We start from the raw sequence: 24,542 nt of genomic DNA, 5'->3' as shown, positions 1-24,542 counted from the left end.
ATAGGGTGATTGGCTATTTATGCCACTAATATCTGTCATCAATGCAGATGTCCCACACGGGTGTAAGTTACCTGTCCCCCAGTAAATATCTGTGTCAAATGTAAAACAAATAAATAGACTAAAGAAAATGCTGTGTTTAAGAGAAAAAATCAGGACAAAGGGTTTCAGACACTATGGGGGTTACTCATTAAACTGAGATAGTGCTGATTGGGGCATTATTGCCCAGAAACTCCCATTGACCTACATACTGTACATACATTGACCCTCAATGATTATGTGTTAAAATGGATTTGAAGCAAAAGGTGACATGGTGTGCTCATTTGCATGTCATTTCCAAGAATCCCTTGCTGCAGTGGAAGCACTGCATGCTAGGAGATAATGATAAAAGCAGGGTTGCAGACCTGTCTGTGACATGTGAATGTGCTCTTAAGTGGAGTTCGTATTTGGTGTTTACTACAGGAATTATGTACTGGAAATTGTAAGGAGAGAGTTTAAAACAGCAATCTAAGCATTGCATGAACAAATATTAACAGAATTGGAATTAGGGAGGTTTCCCGGAGCTGAACCACATTATTGTAAGGTCTGGGGAGTCGGAAGTCCTGCTTCTCGAGATACTATCTAGTGTAGATATTCTGCATTATCCTGTGATGTTCTGTGTTATCTGGAGGTAAAATGAAATTTACAGTATATGTATTATGTAAACTTCTTAATCTCTCTTGTTCACCTTTTCAGTCCTAGCAAATCTTCCGTCAACATGGGTTACCTGAGATTAACTTTCTTCTCAGATATAGTCATGAATAAATATAAGTATGTGCTGGTGTTATGTGATCTTCACGTAGCGATTACATTATTGTGTGGTTTATTTGTTTTATTATTAGAGATTGGAGATTTTGTGTCTCTTAAAGGGGGATTTGAGCCACAAATATTTTCTCATCCACTGTGATGCAAGTTGATTAAACCAATGGCTACTTCCATTTTCAACAGACTCTATATTTAGCCAATGAGACACAGCAAAATAAATAACAATTTGGTGTTTTTGTAAACAAGGAGTTTTGGTTACATGTTGTCTTTTTGCTGGATGGGGCGGTTTCCTGGATAGTCCCAGCTGTCTCCTTTCCTTTTGACCAGAGGTGCTCAACCTGGGGGGCACAAGATTTTTCAAGGGGAGGCATGGCAGTTGCAGAGGCCCCGCTCTCTTCCCCCAAGGCATTTAAATGAATGCCAGGGGATCGCACGAGGCCCCTGCAACGTCCCTTACATTGTTTCCGGCCATAAGTCTCCACAGAAACCCGGCGTCAAATGATGCCACAGGGTTACATGACTCCACGGCATCATTTGACATCGAAGAAAAGGTATGGAGGAGGACGCGAGCCGGGGAAGGAGAGCAGGCAGGGGGTGCAGCTGGGAAAGTATTCGCACCCCTGCTTTAGGCTTCTTTGATTTCCTCCTTTGGGTGGGTTGGAATATGTTCAGATTACGGTGGCAAACTCCCAGCCCTATAAAGAGTTATGCAAAGAAAGCATCCTGCAGGAGCTGTGCTAAACACTCTGTAACTGCAGTTAAAACACGACCAGCAGTAAACTGGTTTTAGTGCTTTGTGTGTCTGGATCAAATGTTTATCCCCACGTGAAAATGCAAATATCAATACGGCATAATACTAAACAAATATACTTTACCTGAGATCCGACCAGTGCGTCATGTAAAATCTTCATAGTAATGATAGTATTTGTATCATAGCAGGGATGGTGCCAGTGTTTTGGGGGCCCAAACAGGTATAGGGGGATCTTCACCACACTCTTTCCGCAAACCCATGTTGTTTACCAATCTCAACACATAAACTGAATGCTCTGATACCATATTCAGCTTGTTTACGGCTGATTATTCAAGCTAATTCTATTTTCCCACAGGCCCGCTCTTATGGTTCATCTACGGTAGTTACATCTGCTTTTCAGATCAACAATTTCCCTTTTCTTGGTGAACACAGGGAGTTGTTTACAAAATCTCTCTCTTTCTTTACTCTTTCTTGGAATATACAGTAGTACGCAATATTTGGACACACAATTGGCAGTAAATGTTCATATTATGCAAGAAAAAGTCACCAAAGATTCTCTCTGCAGTTAATATCTACATCAGGGGTCGCCCTGATCTCAGCTTCGACTGGGTCACTGATTGAGGCACCGGTGCTGAAGCAGGGATATCCCCAATGCCTGCCCTGTTGGTGGCCCTTTTACGACTGGAATTGGCCACCCCTGATCTACATGTTTTTCTTTTAAAATAACACCAATACTAATATGTGATATTGAGTGAAGGGGAAACGACCATTTATCAAGTACTAGGCATGGGATTATTATGTACACATGGACAACGGTATCTCTCTTGTGTTAAGGGGATGAATGCACTTCATTATACATTAGAGCGGGTATCTTTTTGCAGCTACTCATGTACATACAGTAATGCTAATGTGTACTTATTGTACCTTTACGGTCTTTGTAAAAAACAAAACAAGTTTTGCACGTTCCTGCCCCAACACACGTCCTATAATACGCTGTACTTTGTATCAAATTAACAAAAACTCCCTTTATCCACCACTAATTGTGTCTATTTTTATGTTGCATTGTGTGCCGATGGCCTATGGGATGTTTGAAAAAGTGAGATGTGAGCGATCTGTGATGGGGAAGGAAGCCTGAAGGAATGAAGCACTGACCTTGGATCTGGTGTCTTAATGATGCACCAAAGAGGAGAAAACCAGCAAGCAGGTACAGTATGCAGAGACTGATCCAATTATTATACGGGCAGCAAGCAGGTACAGTATGCAGACATAGACTGTTCCAATTATTATATGGGCAGCAAGCAGGTACAGTATGCAGATGTAGACTGTTCCAATTATTATATGGGCAGCAAGCAATAGTTTCCTAAGTCCTCCCACTGCTCCATATAACCACCCCAAACCCCGGGGGCCAATGACATGGGACAAAACAAGTGCACAGCTATTAGATACTCAGACCTTAAGCAGGCTCACAATACAGTATGTGCACTTTCAGGTTTCTTATTCAGGACACAAACCTGTTTAGGTCCCTTCAGACCTGTTTGCATTTTTTTTGTTTTAGAAAATAATGGAAAGAAAACGACATTTTGTATATGCATTTAGTATTTGTTCAATTGTTTGTTCCAGTGATAAATTGTAAATGGATAGTGTTGTGAATATTTATACACTTCATATTTATCAATGTATTTCCAATGTATTATACATATAGACATTTAAAAAAAAATGTTTGCAGATGAATGATATATTCACATTTATATATACATTTTCACAAAAATAGTTTTAGATGCACAGGTCATAAATATTTAATCAAATATTTTTATATATATTTGAATAATAATTGCATATTAGTAATGGGCACTTCATTAATAAATTGATACATTTGTAATGGACATTTCACTGAAAGATCGATATTAAAATGTGTTATTTGCACATAAATTATATACATTTTTAATTACACCACTCTAACCATATAGGAATATATGATTGTATGGATTTAATGAGTTCCTGAGTTTGAGCCATCTGTGAAGCTCTGTGGGGTATAAATATTGTGCGTTCCATCTCCGTTATCACCCCCTGATGAAGTACTGAAGTACGAAACGCGTAGGGATTACATAGAGATGTTCTACTTCGAGATCTGTTGTAGCGAGGTGGAGACGAGGTCTATTCTTGTTGGCTACTTGTGGTTGTCGGATTATCGGAGCTCCCTGGTTGTTGGATCTCATGCCTTTTTTGAAGTGAAACTTCTTTAGTGGCACCTCATTCGTGATGGGGCAAAAATGGATTGTGGAGACAGAAATGAAACGGATGTGACGTCAGTGCTGGCAGTTGAGGCCGGGCTGTGTTCTGGCTCAGCCCGACCCCAACACTGACATCACACCCGCTCCACAAATCAGATGCGGCGGCGGCGGCGATAGCCGCCGGCGCCGCTCCTAATGGCCACCGCACCCCCCACACAGCCGCTGACATGCGGCGGCGGCGGCGATAGCCACTGCCGCCGCATCCCCCACGCAGCTGCTGACATGCGGCGGCGCCGCTCTCCCTCACCCGCTCCTCCACACCGGCAGCCGTCCTCCTCAACGCATGCGCAGAGGCTCTGTCCATATCCATGTTGTGGATGGCAGGTTTCGTGTGTGTGTGGTGTGGTGTGGTTGGCAGAGGGCGCTGCTGCGAGCAACCGGTGATTCGCTGTCACGTCAGTTAAGGGGTCCCTTAATTCCCCTCATCCGGCACGGGCTCTGCGGTGCTGCCCGCCGTGGAGTACGCTGCTCCGTGGTGGGATAGCTGAGGCCGAGGCTCCACCCCCTGCCCTGTCACTCCTGCTTTGGTAACGGGAGGAGGGGGGTAACGGGACCACGTGTCGCCGGGGGGGGGCTGGGAGTCCGCAGCTCCGTGTCCGCAGCTCTGCCTGGGGTAGTGGGAGGAGGGGGGTAGTGGGAGTCGGGAGGAGGGGGGTAACGGGACCACGTGTCGCCGGGGGGGGGGGGGGGGGGCTGGGAGTCCGCAGCTCCGTGTCCGCAGCTCCGCCTGGGGTAGTGGGAGTCGGGAGGAGGGGGATAACGGGACCACGTGTCGCCGGGGGGGGCTGGGAGTCCGCAGCTCCGCCTGGGGTAGTGGGAGGAGGAGGGGTGGGGGGCACAACACAGAGAGACATTCACACAACACAGAGAGAGACACACACACACACACTGACTGACACACACACACACACTGACTGACACACACTCACATTGACTGACACACTCACACACTGACTGACACACTCACACACTGACTGACACACACACTGACTGACACACTCACACACTGACTCACACTCACACACTGACTCACACTCACACACTGACTCACACACTCACACACTGACTCACACACGCGCGCACACACACACTGACTGACTGACACACGCGCACACACACACACACACACTGACTGACACACGCGCACACACACACACTGACTGACACACGCGCACACACACACACTGACTGACTGACACACGCGCACACACACACTGACTGACACACGCGCACACACACTGACTGACACACGTGCACACACACGCTGACTGACACACGTGCACACACACGCTGACTGACACACGCTGACTGACACACGCGCACACACACTGACTGACACACATGCACACACACTGACTGACACACATGCACACACTGACTGACACACATGCACACACTGACTGACGCACATGCACACACTGACTGACACACACGCACATACATACTCACTGACTGACACACACTGACTGACACACACGCACATACATACTCACTGACTGACACATACACTGACTGACACATGTGTGCCGAGCACGCGCGTTATAAGTCAATTTCTGCGACAAAAGTCAAAGAAGTTTCACTTACTATGCGCGTGCACAGCACACACAGCTTTTTTTTTACCTGATTGTAAGTGTGCATGTTATCCTTTAATAATACACAAATCTGTTTTATACTTCTCTGAGGGCACTTTTGTTTCCTTGCCATTTTTGGAGATTGGATCTAGAAGGGCACTCTGATTGCCCCTGCTTTGGAGACGAACAGGAAGGGGTTGATTTGATACCTTTGTGGGAGAGAAGGTGGTTTGCTCATGGGACACCTGTTTGCTGATCACAACGGTTAGATACAATGCAATCTCAGAATATGTGCACTTTCAGGTTTCTCAAATATGACAAAAACCCGTGACAATCCCCTTAGTCCTGATCGCCTTTTTTTGTCTTAGAAAATAATGGGGGGAAAACTACAAAGAGAAGCGTACTCTAATCAATATTATTTTCTTATCTGTGTTACCCAACATCTCCATAACTCCTTCTACTGACACTACTCAAAATGCAAAATGACTCAAAAAGGAGAAAACCAGAACCAAAATTCAAGCAAAGTTAACTGACTATAAGGTGTTCAACAGGAATTATCAACTGATTGCCAAAAAGAGCCTTTTATGTACCCCACTAAATAATTGGGAGTTGGTTGCTGCCTCTCACGTGGCTTCAAGTAGTACTATTTGCACGGTAAGTTATTTCAAAATTTTAATCACTTATGTTTATACTAAATATATATACAGTATAGTAAATGTATTCTACAGAAAGGAGTTTGCTTTGAAACAGTGTTTGCTATGAAATTACAATGTAATCCTCGCTCTCACACATTCCTATTGCTCTGTTCTCCCGCAGAGTCAACACCATCTCTCAGGTTCTCTGTCTCCACCCTACTTAGGGTCATGAGGTTAAGTGTTTCATTTACTTTACTTACATCTCATCTCTTCTCCTACAGGTTTTAAGCGCACATTAAGAACACACGCCGCTTTATTTAAACATCCACAAACACGTTCACAATGTGACCTGAGGAACAATCACACCTCTCTAGCCGTAAGTCCCACTTACAAAAGAATAGCATCCTAAAGGTTGTGAATGCAAGAATCTGACCCTTACTCTGTTAATTCCTTAACACTGACCCAAGTACCCCCGATTCCTGGCCCTTCCGTGTTTCAGCTGTACCCCAATAAACACAGACACCTTAAGTTGGGTTCAAATGGCCCCAGCCTTTTATTTCACCCAGAAAAACACAAACCTTCCTGGATCTGGTCAGCAAGTTGCCCCAAACCTGTTAACCGGATCATACTCACCGATGCTACATGACCCAGGGAGCACTCTTCATTCATGACCCTTTTAGGAGGACACCCTTAGGCCCACCGCAACTGTCCCTGATCTAAGTGCCTCTTTTTAACCATTTACATTCCACATAAACCACCTTTTCACCATACCTTCCTTCTTCATCATCATCATCTTCTACATATTTTCTCTTTCTTATATATGCATATTCTTATTTAAAAGAAATATATATATTCAGATGTAGCCGTCCTAACTGTGCCCGGCGCTGCATCCGAAACTCTGGGAAAATGCGGTGCTGCGGGGAGGTGGCAGCTGAAATGGGGCTCCGGGTGGGGGCATTCCTTTCAATGGGTCGCCCCGCAGTGTTAATCCTCCTGGGACACAATTGTTGTGGTGACAGGACTTTGAGGGATCACAGTGCCAAAAACAGGAAGAACGGATTTGTTGGGATTTGTTAAAAAAAAAGGTTGGACATCTTTTTAGATGGGAAAGGTATACAGGGATATACCACATAAGTGTACATGGGAAGGATGTTGATCCTGGGATTAATCCGATTGCCAATTCTTGGAGTCAGGAAGGAATTACTTTTTCCCCTTAATGGTTTTTTTTGTTTGCCTTCCTCTGGATCAATAAGTAAGTATAGATATAGGATAAAGTATCTGTTGTCTAAATTTAGCATAGGTTGAACTTGATGGACGTATGTCTTTTTTCAACCTCATCTACTATGTAACTATGTAACTATGTAACGGCTACATCTGTATATATGCACATATGGAAAAAAGATAAAGATAGGCACACCAAAAAAGGAAACAAACAAGTGTCTTATATTGACTCAATGGTTCGGCTACTCTCGAGCCTTTCTTATGAGTATATATATATATATATATGTACCCCATCGGGGGGGGGGGGCAGGGGAGTGGCACGACCCTTGCCTCAAGGGAGCAAGAGGCCTAAGTGAGGGGAGGGAAAGGGTAGACTATTTAAGAGGCGCTTACCTCTCTCTCTTCCACGTACTTCCCCTAAATGTTCCTGTCCACCCACCCTTTCTGGGGTAAGGGTTGATGGTTATGCATTCTATTAACAAAATGATGTTTCTCTCTTTCTCCACTATATATATATAGTGTGTATATATAGCATATACATATATATACTACCCCTTCCCTCCTCTCACTTAGATCTCTTGCTCCAGGGCCCCTCGGGGCAAGGATCATGCCACCTCTCCACCCCCCCCCCCCCCCCATTAGTCACTGTAATGGTTATGGTTACTGTAAATATCTGCAGGGTGCCCGCCTGGCCTGTCTGTGTAATAATCTCAGGGCACACAATCACAGCTCCCCTTCATGTGCCAACTCTCTGTCCCTGCGCCATGGAAAGTGTCACAGTTGTGCTAATAAAAACGTGGGAACCCAGCAGGTGAGACGACTCACATGCTATTATTGCTTTCTGTATTTTCCGGCCATCAGTCTCATACAGAACACACAGGCGCTGCGCGCGCGCGCACACACACACACACACACACACACACACACACACACACACACACACACACACACACACACACACACACACACACACACACCCACCATCTTGTAGTACAACACTATGTTGACTTTCACATCCTGTTGATCCATTTAACCCTTTAACCCCTACTCAGAAACGTAGAATTGTTGTGTAACATGAGGTAATTCCTCCGTAACGTCACCCACTTTTGCACAAAATCCCTCCCCACCACCGCCGCCCAAGAACACGAACAAGTGGAGAAATATTACACAGACACGTTAACAAATGTGCAAGGTGGAGACTAGTAGGAGAAGAAGATCGCTTCCACTACATTTACGCTACATTAGCCATGATACATAGACCCCTGGATCATTGTCCCATTCATTTAATGTTGTGGGACCCATGTTTCAGAAACACATAAAAGCCGAATCATGGGTTTACCAGATAGACATCATATTGTTAAGAGAATTCAGTTTTACTCGATGAGTCCCACCGACCATAAAGGTGAAGCATGCGGTGATGAAGCGTGTGCGATACATCCAGAAGGTGGGTATTCATGTCACTGCTGGTTCCAGACTGTGCGCTTACACCCCAACTGCACCTGTATTGCTGGTACACTACATGTTTTTATCATTACATGTTCTTGTATACAGTAGATAGTTTTTTGTGTGTGGTAAACTGCAGGGGTTATAAGACTTCCATAGGGATTGATTGGCAGTACCTCTGTGTAGCACAAGTAGACGAACAACAGTGGTACCTATTTTACATGCACAAAATTTTGAAGAGTCTGTCTGCAGGTCCTTTTAACCTCTTCGCTGCTGGAGCATGCAATAGGTTGTAGACCCTTCCAACATTGGAAGGAGTGTGACATTCATACCGTGGTTTTAGTAGGTCGAGAGCAAATGCCTTTGCAAGCCAGTAAATCTAGTCCCACTTTCACACGGGAGGGGAGCCACTGGTTTTATGTTGTTAATCATTTACTTTGTAATCTAAATTGTGGAATAAAATGTGAGTCCGTCAGACATTTCACCAAACACCTCGTATCAAAGATGCACTACCTGTTTGTGGCAGCTCTGCTGGGATCAGCAGGTGAGACGGAACGAGAAGACGGAAAGTTATGATGAAACAGAGGGCCTGAGAAGGATTCATTTCTGAGAGTTTTTTTGCCTTACTTTTGCAGCCCAGTTAAGGAGACGTCGGCAAATGACCCTTTGTATGAGTATATGTGTGTATATGTGGAATGTATATGTAGAATGCAGTATGTATAAGGTAAGAGATTGTTGGGGAATGACCGGAGTAACTCGTTCTAATCTTCGCAATAGATCTACAGCAGGGATGGCCAACTCAAGAGCTACCAACTAGTCAGGTTTTCAGGATATTCCTGCTTCAGCACAGATGGCTCAATCAGTGTGAGTCACCTGTGTTGAAGCAGGGACTGATTGATCTACCAGTGATGAAGCAGGTACCCATTGAATCACCTGTGATGAAGCAGGGATAATCTGAAAACCTGACCTCTTGGTAGCTCTTGAGTTGGCCATCCCTGCTGTAGATCTATTGCAAAGATTAGAACGAGTTACTCCGGTCATTCCCCAACAATCTCTTATCTTATACATACTGCATTCTAGCTCTTGAGGACTGGAGTTGCCCACCCCTGATCTGGCTTATAAATCCAAACGTATCCTCAGCTTCAGGCGATATTCAGTCGAATACAAAACAGGAGGAACTTGTAAATATACAGTATGTAGTGCTTCCTGGAATAGTGATTGATAGCGCAGCAGTTCTTAGAAATTCGGGCGCTTTAAAGAATATTGAATGAGGCTCATGGGCCTAAGAGTACTCAATTTTAATATTGCTATCTCTGTGCATTCATGGTAAAAAAAAAAAGTGTTTTAAAAAGTCTTATCATTTTGAGTTCAAATGTTTTCCATTCTGGATGTTTTTAAACATTCCATTGAGGATTTGGATTTTTAAATCCTTTATGGAATGATCTGGTTGTGAGAAGTGATGTCCCACTGGAGTGCAGTATCTCTCTTCTACATGGTGTGTTATTGTGTATCTGTGTAGGGTCGTTCCGGTTTGAAGTTTTTTGCTGGTTTCAACAATTTAGCATACTTGGTAACATTTGCTGCATTAAATCATATATACCACATTCCTGGATGTACAGCAGAATGTTCCTTTTAACATTGAATGTTCTATGTTTGTGACTGGCTGTGGGATCTTGGCAAAGTTTGCAGCGTGTGTGGATGCATGGTCACGTACGACACACCTGTGAGCAGGTGACCTACATATGGGACAAGGGTTAATACACAGTTCTCTAGCTGTCCCACTTTTCACCTTCGCAAAGGTCACTTAAATGAACAATATCTCCCCTAAATCCATCCCCATATACCATCTGTCTCAAACAGCACACAAGTGAGCACGTGACTTAGATATGCAACCAGGGTTAACACACGGCTACTCTAGCCAACTCACCTTTCCCATGCGCAAGGTACCTCCAGTGAGTTAATATTAACCCCTTGCTCATTTGGAATCATATCTATACCCTTCCACCACCCAAGAAATGCAAAAATATATAAATTAATATATCTGCCAGGGTTTCAGGTCCCAGCTTATTATAGAAAAAACTATGCACTTATAAAAAATATATCCCACATTTTTAATGCAGTCTTTAGTAAACCTAATTTCTAGTATTTATATACTGTAACAAACTAAAGACAAGTATAAAAAAACACTAGATAGTCCAAAGCGGCCAGTTGGAATGTTTTTGCTCCAAAATCCCCATAGACTATAATGGAATTTTTGGCCCAAAATGACCCAAATGACTGCTTTGTACTATATTGAATGTACCCATTAAGGGGCTATTCATTAAACTGTGATAGTGCTGCACATGTCATTTTCTCACATAAATGCCGTTCAACTTTAATAGGAGTTTTTGTGTGATAGTGTCATGATCGGAACTATCATAGTTGAATAAATAACCTCCTTAATGGGTAATTCTATATTGTTGATTCCAACTGATTTTCGACTGAAAATAGCCTGAATGGCCACTTTGGACAGGATTGTTTAAGTCCCTCTGTGAGCTGTGCTTTGCAATGATCTTCTGTGTTCTCTCCTAGTTGAGGCTCACGTGTTTGACCGGATTATCGGGGGAGAGGAATGTGTCCCTCACTCACAGCCATGGCAGGTCGCCCTGTATTATTTTGATCAGTACATGTGTGGAGGTATCCTAATAAATGAGTCCTGGGTACTTACAGCAGCTCACTGCAAAATGCCGTACGTATTTCAATGTCATCCATGTGTGCTGTTTTTCATGTAATCTTAACTCTATGTATGTATGTATGTATATAATGTATATATAATACACATTTTAAGTTATGGTGGGTGAAAAAAAGACGACAAGAAATCACTTGTGAGCACATTCACATGTCTTAGACTGGTCTGCAACCCTGCCTTTAACCATTATAACCTAGGATACAGTGCTCCTACTGTAGAAAGGGATTCTGGGAAATGACATGCAAATGAGCACACCGTGTCACCTTTTTGCCTGAAATCCATTTTTACATGGAACCCTTATAAGCTAATGCTCGCTGTTAACACAGCTTTTACGCACCACATGGGAATCAGATGCAAAGCCAGAGAAACCACTCACAGACATGTTTCGACCTTGATGGGTCTCATCAGTGTGAATTTGCTTGTACTGCTGACTTTGCAATTTTCAAGGCTGTAGGATTTACCCTACACACATACATATATATATATATATATATATATATATATATATATATATATATATATATATATATATATATATATTTATTTATATATTTTGCAGGAAAACACTAAATACATTCCTAAATGTAATAGTGGTATGTAGCTACAAAAATGGAGGACAAAAAATACTACCACATTTACTACATAGTTACGTAGTACATGGGATTGAAAAAAGACGTACTGTATGTCCATCAAATTTAGATGACAGATACTTATCCTATATTTGTATTTACAGTATTTTGATGCAGAGGAAGGAAAAACAAAAAAAACGCCAATGAAACATTATCGAATGCTATCTCATATGGGGAAAAATAAATTCCTCCTGACTCCAAATAATAGCTATCAGATTTCTCCCTGGATCAACATCCTCCCCATGTTTACTTATTTGTAAACTGTATACCTTTCCTTTCTAAAAAGATGTCCATACAGATACAGATATACACTGTACATACATATACAGATATACACTGTACATACAGATATATGCTCACATGCACATACAGTATATATAGAGACTTCCACACTTATACAAATTCATAAATGACTCTTGCACGCATGCACAAACATATTTCGGCATCAACATTTTCCCACACACAAAGATATTTGAAAACACGTATGTGTATAGACACAAGTAAGCATACAGACGCATATGCACACATACAGACACATGAGAGCACACACGCATTTACAATCACCATGTATACACGCACACAGCTAACCTGGCAATAGAGACATTAAACCTTTGAAAGAAAACAATCGTTGTGAAATGAAATAAATAATGGTAATTTGGCTTTTGAACTCGTTTGTCCAGAGGTTCACACAACAATCAGATAATTGTAACTAATTAAATATTATGGGTGTTAGTGAGGAGAAGAATAGGGACCATATTCTGGCAGCAGTGTTTGATTGACATTTTATTCTGTTACGCAGAAGCCTTCAGGTTCGGCTGGGAGAGCATAACCTTATGATGTCCGAGGGAACGGAGCAGTTCACCTATGCTGAGACAATGTGCTGCCATTGCAACTTCAATATTACTACATATGACAACGACATCATGCTTATTAAACTGGCCACGCCAGCCATTCTTAATGCCAACGTACAAGTTCTGCCCTTGCCCGACCAATTGGTGGAAGTAGGAGCAAATTGCATTGTTTCAGGATGGGGAACCACCACCAGCCCTCAGGGTAACCTGACCCAGAAATTATAATATATTATATTTCAGGGGGTGGGGGCTGGAAGACAGGCGTTCGCCACCAGTAGAGTTTGATGGCTTAATTTGTGAAAATGGACTTTGAGACTGAAGAGGTTGACTTTGGGAGACGGCACAGGGATTTATAATCTTTTATGCCTGCGACTGTATGATATACATGATGGGCATGATACACAGATACAAGATCTTTCCCTTGATATAAATACTGGCTGGGACTGGATAGTTCAGGAGTACAGGTGGGCGAATCAGCCCAAACCCGTTTCCTGTATTTCCCCCCGCAAAATCCGTTTTGCGGTCTAAAATTCGCAAACGTATTTGCTCGGTTTTAATCCGCACAGATTCGTAAGAAACCAAACCCCCGCCATTGTATACAATCCGTTGACGGATTTGTAGAATCCAATCCGCGGATTCAGCCATCCATTGGTGGATTCTTAAAGATTGCGGAATCTGCTGATTTTATTGGCAATAATAACGCAAATCGCCTTTTTTTTCTGGTTGATCCACTGAAATCTGCAGATCAAAGGAACCGGTCGATCCAAATCCACCCCCAAAAATGTGGACCATCTCTATATAGGAGACTAACATATAAATCACAGAATCGTTAAAAAATAAAATAATGCATGTTCAGATACAAAGTCCCCAGCCATTCTTTACTTTATTCAGGGCGTCCATTGACCTGTAACAACAAACGCCTTAATGAATGGTTATGTGACCTTTGACTTGTTGTAGCTGGGACCTTACTGCATGTCCTACAGTATGTAGACATAAACATCCGGCTTGTGTATCTTCCAGCGACCTATCCAGATGAGCTGCGGTGTGTGAATGTAACCATTGTGTCTGCATCTGACTGCCAAGACTGCTATCCAGATGATGAGATAACGGACAACATGTTGTGTGCTGGTGTCATGGACGGAGGGAAAGACTCCTGTCAGGTGAGGTTTATATGGTTTTACGTCTATATATCTAGTAACACAGGGACCAACAAGGCAAATACTGTGTAATTTAGCAATCATCCAGTGAACAGTTACTGTACCAACGTAATATTTAGTTGGGAATATGAGCAATTTTTGGGAGAGACAGATAAATGCTTCTAACTAATTAGGAATCTAAATTATAGCGCAGTGTGAGCAAAGCTTGATACAGCTAATAATTTATTAGTGCGCTCACCATGAATTAATAATATTGTATTAAGTTGGATGGGCTATCCACTAATACAGATTCATTGCTTGCTGTGACTTTTTAATGGACAACCATTTTCTTGTCTAGCGCTGACAGTGTACGAAGCGCTGTACAAATAATTTTTGCAGCACAAATCCCTGCTCTGTAGAGCTTACAATCTACTTTTTGGTGTCTGAGGCGCAGGGAGATAGGGTGACTTGCCCAAGGAGCTGACACGTGGATTTGAACCAGGCTGCCCTGCCTTTAGTCACTCCTTGAGCAAAGAAATTCTTACATATATTTGTACACAAACTTTCAACACCTCACATATCTTTTCTTCCCTGCAGGGAGACTCCGGGGGACCATTGGTTTGTGATTCAGTCTTACAAGGAATCACATCCTGGGGTCATATACCATGTGGGGAGCCACAGAAACCAGGAATATATACCAATGTCACCAATTTCCTCAACTGGATCGATGACATCATGGAGAATGGAACATCAGCATGTAACGCATGTTGCTAGAATTCCAACGTTGGCCAACATCTCCTCCCTAACAGGGGAGCTTCTGAACTAACCTAACCTCCTGCTATACTATTTCCTTTGGGGCCGCATGTGAAACCTCAGCTTATACACAGATTAGGTTTGTGATCACAGAGTGTCTACATTTACAGCATAGGAACTTGAGGGAGATGTTAATCATGTCACCTTCCAAAGCAATTGTACAGTTATGCACATTCTGAAACAAAAGTTACAGTGGGAAATATGCAAAACTAAAGATCTTGATTGGCTCACATTTCTTATTAGAGACCATTAATGAAAGTGCGTGTATGATGAATGATTCATTGCAAAAAATAAAAGGTTTCACGTGAAATGATTATAATTTTGAGAAACTTTTAGAAACTTGTGCGATAATGGACCATACCCCCGAGGGTAACATTCCCAGACCAGAGTGGTAGAATCCTAATGAACAAAGGGTTCCAGTCCAGTCCATGGATCCCTCAGTGATCACACACAGAGTAACCCACTACCTTTATATATTGGTAACACCCACCGGGAAAGGACATATAGCTATTTCCCAGGGTGAGGAGACTGAGAAATGACACAGTAATTATAAAACGTAATTTTATTTTTCTGAAATCCCTTTCCTCTTCTTCTGAATATAAGTATTAAAATGAATAACAAATTATACATATATGGATAACTCCAAATACAGTTCCCTGTATCATTCATTGTGAGTGTAATAAATACATATACATATATATACATATATATGTATATATATATGTGTATATATATATATATATATATATATGTTATTCCTTTCTTGCTCCTAACCCCACTATAGCGTGAGTCCAGTAGAATTTTCTTTCCTAATTGTAGCAAATTCAGTTATAAATGTCAGCTATATATAGCGCTATATTAATTATGAGGTGGTGCACTCAGAATTTCTTTTTGAGGTAGCCTTGGTGAGCCTGCCTTGATCATTTGTGTACTGATGTTCGAGATATAGGTATTACCGTGTGTTATTGCTGCAACTAAGCTAAGGGATCCTGACTAAAGAAAGCACTTAAGAGACGACTTACTGGGTCCTGGTTTCCGCTGTCTAAGTAAGCGCTACTGTATCGATGAGATGTCTCCCTGGGGAGACAAGACAATCAGCAAACCCTCCACAGCACCGGCGAACCGGACAGTAGCCATGGGTCAGCCTTCAAGAACATGCCCAGCCTCCGCAAATTACAGTCACCTACTGTATCTTTCTGTGTCTAATAAATGTTTCTCATGGAATAAACTGTGTGTGCTCGTACTGAGCTTGAAGTGACCATCGTTAGAATTAAGTGTGTTCTCTCCTATTATCAATTTTATCTGTTTGGTTGTATATCTCTACTGTACCTTTCTATCTAGCTCCGTACTTTGTCTAACTACCAATCTGTTAATTTATTGATCTACATCTTTCTTTTCTATTTATTTCCTTTATATATTAGTGCATTTATTCTCCTACTTAATTTTCCCTGAATCTTACTTTCATCCGCTTTCCTCTCATCCTCATTCCTACCCTCTCCCTTTTACCCTCTGAAGCAGTCTTATTCTATTGTTAGGAGTTTGATGACATCTTTCTTAATTGTTCTCTTTTCATTTATTTTTTATGCTATCACACACTTACAGATTACGTCTTGATGGGCCTTATTCTGTTAGCTGCGCTATTGGTGCTACCGACTCATTGTGCATTCTATGTACCGTGCTGCATACATTGTCAGCACTATATAAGAAACAAATATTATTATTAATATTATCTAGAATATTTTGCTTAAATATTTAGAGCAAAGGATGGAGGGTAGTTTTGTGCTATTGTAATCTTTTTTTTTTAACCTATATATTGCCTACCATGTACATGTACACCAGCCAAAATAAATTTGGAAAAAAGGATTCTAAGAAGAATGTTGTTGAGCAAGCTTATCAAAGAGCATCTAAACAGGACAGGGGTGCCCTATTATAATACACCAAACCCGCCAGATAGGGGTGCTGCGTCTCCCACCATTTTCCTGCCTATCCCCTGCAACTTGCGAGTGTCTCCCCTGTAGCTCCTGTGAAAATGGCAATGCGGCATCAAATGACGCTGTGTTGCCATGACAACGGGACGCTACCTGATGTCACGACAACAAGCGGTGTCAACTTGTCATGGCAACTTAACGCCGCATCACGTAACGTCCCAATGTCATGGCAACTCGTAAAGTGCTATAGAAAGGGAGTCACATCTAGAGTATCATTGAAACCTCCATGACACTGGGCTTTCAGCCTGAAGATCCAGAACCGTTCTCGCCTCAAAAGCTTAATATCTTTATTATTTTACAGGATATCACCCGCCACTGATTCAATTGCATCACCAGTAACTTTGGACTGGAATTGCTTAGGAGGAATCTTGGATCTGTCTGGTGAGCGAGTGGAACGCTCACACAAGATTTCAAGCTGCAATCAGGGTTAAGAAGTTGCTGTGTGTTTTTCAAACGACTTTCATGGAATTGATTGAAGGGGTCTAGCGCAAGTGGCACGCACGTGTGTGTGTGTATGTATATATATATATATTGTGACAAACGGCTTACTCCGGGGCTCCGTCGTTTGTCCGGGACTGTTTAGAACACGGTCTTTTAGGGTAGGTTAAATGATGAGGCGTCACGTACTGTTCCTTTAAACAGGCTATGCCTGGTTTATTCAGTCCCAGGCACTGAGACTGCCACAGTGCATACAACAGAAAACAGATCAAAACAAAAGCTGCTCACCTGAGCGATAACTTAACTTAGATATCCCTGACTCAGGGTTGGAAGTGGCTTTTCCACTTCCAACATCAAAACACGGTACTTTTGCAGTCTTACACAAATGAACAGAAAGATTGAACCTGTTTGGGGAAGAGGCTTCTCCCCTCTGTAGTTCAGCAGCCTTCCAGCCTCCTGGCTCTTGTGGGGAGACCCGAGCAAACAGGAAATCAGTCTTTCATACCTGATTCCTAATTAGCATGACAGGTGACAGAAATCAGGCAGCAGACAAACTCTGGTCTGGATCTCTCATCCCTCAGTTCCAGCGCTTGCCAAACTGTGGGATGGAGTGTATGTATTATAAGGCTGCACTCCCAGGCCAAACAGGATAGAAACTGTCTAGTATCCTGGGAGCCCTATATACGGAATTTATTACCATCCCCTGGTTTCTGTCACATATCCTCCCCCCCAGCTCAGACCTCGAGGGATGAGCGACCATGGATATTAGGGAGTGCATCCTTGACAACCCGTCAGCATTGCCATGTTTGTGCCCTGACCTGTGTTCCACAGAAAATTTAAAGGGTTGTAGGCTTAGGAACCACCTGGTCACTCTAGCATTCTTTTCCCTGTTTTGACACATCCAGGTAAGGGGTGCATGATCTGTGACCAACCGGAATTTTCTCCCCAACAGGTAGTATTTGAGCGTCTCTACAGCCCACTTTATTGCGAGACACTCTTTCTCTACTATGGAGTAATTTTTCTCCTGGGGATTTAGTTTCCTACTTAAATAAAGGATGGGGTGCTCCTCACCTTGAGACTCCTGGGAGAGTACCGCCCCCAGCCCTACCTCAGATGCGTCGGTTTGGACTACGAACTCTTTGGAGAAGTCAGGTGTGACCAACACTGGTTGGGCACAGAGAGCTTCTTTCAGGCTTCTAAAGGCCTGTTCGGTTTCGGGGGACCACTTTACCATTAGCGGTCCTCTTGCTTTTGTGAGGTCAGTTAGTGGGGTTGCCTTAGTTGCAAAATTGGGAATAAACCTTCTATAGTACCCAATTAACCCCAAAAAGGTCCTTACTTGTTTTTTTGTAACTGGCGTTGGCCAATTTTGTATCGCCTCCACTTTGAGTGTTTGGGGTTTGAGTAAACCTCTGCCAATAGAATATCCCAGATACTTGGCCTCCTCCAGACCAATAGTGCATTTAGCGGGGTTAGCAGTTAGTCCAGCAGACCGGACTGCGTCAAGCACAGCTTGGACCTTTGGAAGGTGGGATTGCCAATCTTCACTATGGATTACCACATCATCCAGGTAGGCGGCAGCATACCGAGCATGTGGTTTTAAAATTTTATCCATCATTCTTTGGAATGTGGCGGGAGCTCCATGTAAGCCAAAAGGCAACACCTTATACTGAAAGAGGCCGTCTGGGGTTGAGAAGGCTGTCTTTTCTTTTGCCCTTTCTGTGAGGGGAACCTGCCAGTACCCTTTTGTTAGGTCTAGGGTTGTGAGATATCGGGCTTTGCCCAGTCTCTCTACAAGTTCATCTACCCTGGGCATAGGATAAGTATCAAATTTTGACACCGCGTTTAGTTTCCGGTAGTCATTACAAAACCTTGTTGTACCATCTGGCTTTGGGACTAAGACTATAGGGCTGTTCCACCCACTTTGGGATTCCTCAATTACACCTAGTTTTAGCATTTTTTTAACCTCTAAACTTATAGCCTTTCTTTTGGCCTCTGGGATTCGGTACGGTTTAAGGTTAACTCGGACCCCCGGTTCAGAGACTAGGTCATGTTCAATTACGCTAGTTCTACCTGGCCGTATAGAGAAGATTTCTTTGTTTCTTTTCACTAAATTCTGAACCTCTCGTTTCTGATGAACAGACAGGGTTTCAGCTATGCTAACCTCTGGGTCAGTTTCTTGATTCTCTGACGGACCTGGGGGTACTAGGGTTAACAAGACTTCTCTATCTTTCCAGGGCTTGAGTAGGTTTATATGGTAAATTTGCTCAGGTTTCCTCCTACCTGGCTGTCTTACCTTATAATTTACTTCTCCCACTCTTTCCAAGACCTCATATGGCCCATGCCATTTAGCAAGGAATTTACTCTCCACGGTGGGAACCAGAACTAGTACCCTATCACCTGGAGAAAAAATTCTGACCCTAGCACCCTTATTATATGTATTCCTCTGTGCTTCTTGAGCTTTCTCCATGTGTTCCCTCACTATGGGTAGGACTGCAGCAATGCGGTCCTGCATCTGGGCAACATGCTCTATTACACTTCTGTAAGGGGTAACCTCGTGTTCCCAAGTCTCTTTGGCTATATCCAGTAAGCCCCTTGGGTGTCGGCCATACAATAGTTCAAACGGGGAGAAGCCTGTGGATGATTGGGGAACTTCCCTAATGGCAAATAACAGGTACGGTAACAAACAATCCCAGTTTTTCCCATCTTTATCAACCGCCCGCCGTAACATGCTCTTTAAGGTTTTATTGAACCTTTCCACTAAACCATCTGTTTGTGGATGATAGACTGAGGTTCTGAGATGCTTGATTTTTAGGAGTTTACATAGCTCTTTCGTTACTTGGGACATAAATGGTGTTCCCTGGTCAGATAGAATCTCTTTAGGAATCCCGACCCGGGAAAACAGAACTACTAACTCTTTTGCTATGTTTTTAGCTGAGGTGCTACGTAGGGGAACTGCCTCCGGATATCGGGTGGCATAATCTAATATTACCAATATACTGCACCGACACACTTTATTCGAGCAAATGCCCAGTTTGTACCTGGCAGATACCTGGAATGCGCCGCTCCTCACCTCTGACAAGCCCCGTTGTGTTTGCCTTCCCAGCCTGGGTTCATGCCTGGCTGACGGGCGGCTGATCTGTTAAATGATAATGATTAGGATTTAATAGGCTGCAATGCTTCGCGTGTCTACCAGATGGCATAAATTCATGAATTGTAATGTATTATATATATATACTGTGCAGTATTGCAGCCAGTGGGAATAAAATGCTTCAATCCCTGCCTAGAAAATACCTCAATGCACTCGGGCAGAAAACAGTCACAAACCTCAATGCACCCGGGTATACCCGAATTCGTGGGACTAGCCGAGCTCGAATAAAGTGTGTCGCCAGTGTATGCTGATGTCCCCTAGCAGACTTTATTAGGGGTCCTACTAGATCCATAGCAATCCGGTCAAATGGTACCTCTATTATGGGAAGGGGTACCAATGGGCTGCGGTACGCCTTGAACGGGGCGGTGATCTGACATTCTGGGCATGAGGAACAATAATTCGTAATTTCTGCCAGAACCCCAGGCCAATAGAAGCTTCGGAGAACCTTTTCTTTTGTCTTTTCCACCCCTAGGTGTCCCCCCAATGGATGACTATGTGCGAGGTGTAATACTACGTTACGGAATGTCCGTGGTACCAACAATTGTTTAGTTGTAACTGATTTCCTTTTATCAACCCGATATACTAGGTCGTTCTCTACCTCGAAGTAGGGGTAAGCAAGTGACCTATCTGGTTGGCCAGGAGTACTATTCTGGTCCCGTATATTTCCCCTTGCTACCGCTAATGTGGGGTCCTCCCACTGGGCCTTCTTAAAACTCCCAGGACTGACCTCTAGGTCAGCGAGGGTCTTATCCGGTTCTGGGGTGGTAAGTGTCTGCTCAACATCTTGATTTGGGGTATTCCCTACCAAAGTAGTGATGGGGAAGGGAATTTTACAGCACTCCTCCTTTTCCCCCTTCTTATTTGGGCCCTCGTCAACCTCCATTTCTGAAAAAGGGAAAGGATTTGTTTCTTCTAATACTTCGTTATGGTCCGCTATTGAACTCTGGGCGCTATTCTGAGCGGGGGACCACATTTTTAGAAAATGGGGAAAGTCGGTCCCTATTAACACATCATGTGCCAGTTTGGGTACAATACCCACCTTGAAATCTAAAGAACCAAACTCTGTTTCAAAAAAAACATCAACAGTGGAATATTCATGATTATCCCCATGTATACAACAAATTGCCACTCTTTGTGAACTGTTTCCGTTTCTTCTTAATGGGCAAGAGGTATTCGGACACTAGTGTGACCATGCTCCCAGAGTCAAGAAGTGCCCGAACCCTCTTACCATTAACCTTTACAAATGCCCACAGATGGTTATTCAAGGGGTCCTCTGGGCTAGGGCCCATACATTGGGACAACAGCGAATAAGGTTCCACGCTGTTGCATTGCATGGGCTCATCATTTAGTGGGCAGATTTTTGCTGTGTGGCCCCTCTCATGACAATTTACACATTTAGGTACATAGTCTGTGTCCCACTTAGAGCCTTTTCCCGGCTCCCCATGTTGGCTATTGCCCTTAGTGTGCGAACCACTGTTGCTGGTGCTGCGTGAAGGTGGTCGCCGCTCTTCAGCGCCCCTTAACCCCGGTACCCTTTTACCGTCTCTGGAAGAGTCCTGGAACCTCGGGTAGTGGGGTTGCTCCACGACTGTGGGTTGCGGGTGCTCTTCTGCTGCATTGTACCTTTCTACGAGGGCCACAAGCTCATCCGCATTGTGGGGGTCACTCCGACTGACCCAACGGCGTAAGGCAGAGGGAAGTTTCCTCAAGAACTGGTCCATGACCAACCGTTCCACGATGTGGCTGGCTGAGTTGATCTCGGGTTGTAGCCACTTCCGGGCGAGGTGGATGAGGTCATACATCTGGCTTCGGGTGGCTTTATCCATCGTGAAGGACCATGCGTGAAACCTTTGGGCGCGAACAGCCGTGGTTACGCCGAGGCGGGCGAGGATCTCGAACTTCAATTTTGCATAGACGTTAGCTTCGGCTGGCTCTAGATCAAAGTAAGCCTTCTGGGGTTCGCCGCTTAGGAAGGGTGCGATTAGACCAGCCCACTCAGCTTCTGGCCATCCCTCTCTCTGTGCCGTGCGTTCAAACGTGAGAAGATAGGCTTCCACATCATCCGAGGGTCCCATCTTCTGAAGGTAGTGGCTTGCCCTGGTCATTTTCGGAACTGGGGCTGCCGCTGCCAGTGGAAGGTTACTGATAGTCCCCCTCAGGATCTCGAGTTCCTGCTGTAAGCCCTGAGCGAACCGCTGTTGCTCCTCTCTCAGCAAGCGGTTTGTCTCTTGCTGGTTTGCATTCGCGTTTTGCAGGGCTTCATTCGTCTGTTGCTGGTTTGCATTCGCCTGTTGCTGGTTTGCATTAATCTCTTGCTGGGCTATTAGCAGCTGTTGCTGGGCTGCATTCGTCTGCTGCTGGTTTGCATTAGTTTCTTGCTGGGCTATTAACAGCTGTTGCTGGATTTCATTCGCGTCTTTCTGGGCAGCGACATTGCGTACCAGCGCACCCACCACGTCTTCCATCTTCTTTGCAGAGGATGAAAAAAACTTTTTTTTTTTTTTTTTTCAAAGTTCTTCAACCCGCAGACCCCCTAGTGCTCTGCCCGCATTCTCCACCATATGTGACAAACGGCTTACTCCGGGGCTCCGTCGTTTGTCCGGGACTGTTTAGAACACGGTCTTTTAGGGTAGGTTAAATGATGAGGCGTCACGTACTGTTCCTTTAAACAGGCTATGCCTGGTTTATTCAGTCCCAGGCACTGAGACTGCCACAGTGCATACAACAGAAAACAGATCAAAACAAAAGCTGCTCACCTGAGCGATAACTTAACTTAGATATCCCTGACTCAGGGTTGGAAGTGGCTTTTCCACTTCCAACATCAAAACACGGTACTTTTGCAGTCTTACACAAATGAACAGAAAGATTGAACCTGTTTGGGGAAGAGGCTTCTCCCCTCTGTAGTTCAGCAGCCTTCCAGCCTCCTGGCTCTTGTGGGGAGACCCGAGCAAACAGGAAATCAGTCTTTCATACCTGATTCCTAATTAGCATGACAGGTGACAGAAATCAGGCAGCAGACAAACTCTGGTCTGGATCTCTCATCCCTCAGTTCCAGCGCTTGCCAAACTGTGGGATGGAGTGTATGTATTATAAGGCTGCACTCCCAGGCCAAACAGGATAGAAACTGTCTAGTATCCTGGGAGCCCTATATACGGAATTTATTACCATCCCCTGGTTTCTGTCACAATATATATATATATATATATATGTAGCCAGGTCTCCCCTGCTGAGCCGCACCCCCCCTCACCTGGTGTTCGATTGCGGGCGCCGCTGAGGCCAATGGCGGCCCCGTGAAGCGATCGCCAAGGTGAGAGCGGTCAGGTCCCGGCTCGGGGGTTGCTGGGGACGCGTGCGGGGCTCTCGGCGCTCCCGGAGCCGGGCGGTAAGGGCGCAGCCATATTGCGCCGGTTCGCGCATGCGCAGTGAGTCCCCGGCGGCCCGAGATAGTCGCGCATGCGCAGATGATCGCGCGAGGGCAGGAAAGGATCGCGCGAGAGTAGGGACAGGGATAGAAGCATTGCGGCGGCCATTAGGGGTTACTGTAAGTGTAGGAAAGGCACGCATGCGGCCCCAATGTTATTGCAGGCGCCCAGGGACTACAACTCCCATGGGGCATAGCGAGACAGGCACCAGGTGCCTCATAGGAGCCAATAGGGCTGCAGGACTGCCATGGAGAAGTGGATACATTTGGCGGGCTGGCAGCTACGTGTCAGTTAGAAAGAAGGGAGTCAGAGAAGGAAGTCAGAGCAAGGAGGCAGACAAGGGAAGGAGGTAGGGTACGGGAGAGAGGGATCCCCTGTACTAGGCCAGTACCCCCTTGGCCCAAGATAGTTCTGAGTTGCCCTATGATAGGAGTGTTGCCAGGGACTGCCCTAGAGTAAGGGACCCTGTCACTCTGGTTAGTCAGTGGGTATTGGATAATTGCTGAGGGAGGCCCCAGATAGGGACGCTGCCCTTAGTGTTGTTAGAGTGCTGCCTTGTCAGGGTCACAGCGAGCAGTGCTGTGAGGTCTAGCAGGCAGGCACCTTGTTGCGCAGCACGTTGGCTGTTAGCGTTAGTAAGGCTGAAGGGACTTGGGTAGCTAGGGGAGTGGGA

At 44.3% G+C, this 24,542-nt stretch overlaps 2 protein-coding genes across 3 annotated transcripts in view; one reads left to right on the top strand and one right to left on the bottom strand.

The window, feature by feature from the left end:
- Positions 1–24,542, bottom strand: part of LOC142497853 (alpha-tectorin-like) — a 299,739-nt gene that overhangs the window by 25,368 nt on the left and 249,829 nt on the right. The window contains exon 1 of one of the 2 annotated variants that reach the window (XM_075606226.1): positions 2,705–2,726. The exons of the other annotated variant lie outside the window; for it this stretch is intronic. The gene's annotated coding sequence lies outside the window, so the exon portion shown is untranslated. Of the gene's footprint in view, positions 1–2,704; positions 2,727–24,542 lie in introns of those variants that run through there. 2 annotated transcript variants of the gene reach the window in all.
- LOC142497852 (trypsin-like) lies at positions 9,205–15,497 on the top strand. Its single transcript, XM_075606222.1, has 5 exons — positions 9,205–9,257; positions 11,285–11,441; positions 12,870–13,123; positions 13,942–14,081; positions 14,655–15,497. The coding sequence occupies exons 1-5, from the start codon at positions 9,218–9,220 to the stop codon at positions 14,829–14,831; spliced, it is 768 nt and encodes a 255-aa protein (XP_075462337.1). The 5' UTR covers positions 9,205–9,217; the 3' UTR covers positions 14,832–15,497.

Source organism: Ascaphus truei, chromosome 6 (assembly GCF_040206685.1).
Source record: "Ascaphus truei isolate aAscTru1 chromosome 6, aAscTru1.hap1, whole genome shotgun sequence".
NCBI lineage: Eukaryota > Metazoa > Chordata > Amphibia > Anura > Ascaphidae > Ascaphus > Ascaphus truei.
Note: the sequence above shows the minus strand (reverse complement) of the source record. Positions and strands in the feature narration are given on the sequence as shown.

What these genes read in the sequence shown, in the direction of transcription:
- LOC142497852 (XM_075606222.1), top strand. Translation starts at nt 9,218, where the DNA reads ATGCACTACCTGTTTGTGGCAGCTCTGCTGGGATCAGCAG. An exon ending in AGCTCTGCTGGGATCAGCAG is followed by an intron (nt 9,258 to 11,284) that starts GTGAGACGGAAC and finishes GTTCTCTCCTAG; the next exon opens with TTGAGGCTCACGTGTTTGAC. An exon ending in GCAGCTCACTGCAAAATGCC is followed by an intron (nt 11,442 to 12,869) that starts GTACGTATTTCA and finishes TCTGTTACGCAG; the next exon opens with AAGCCTTCAGGTTCGGCTGG.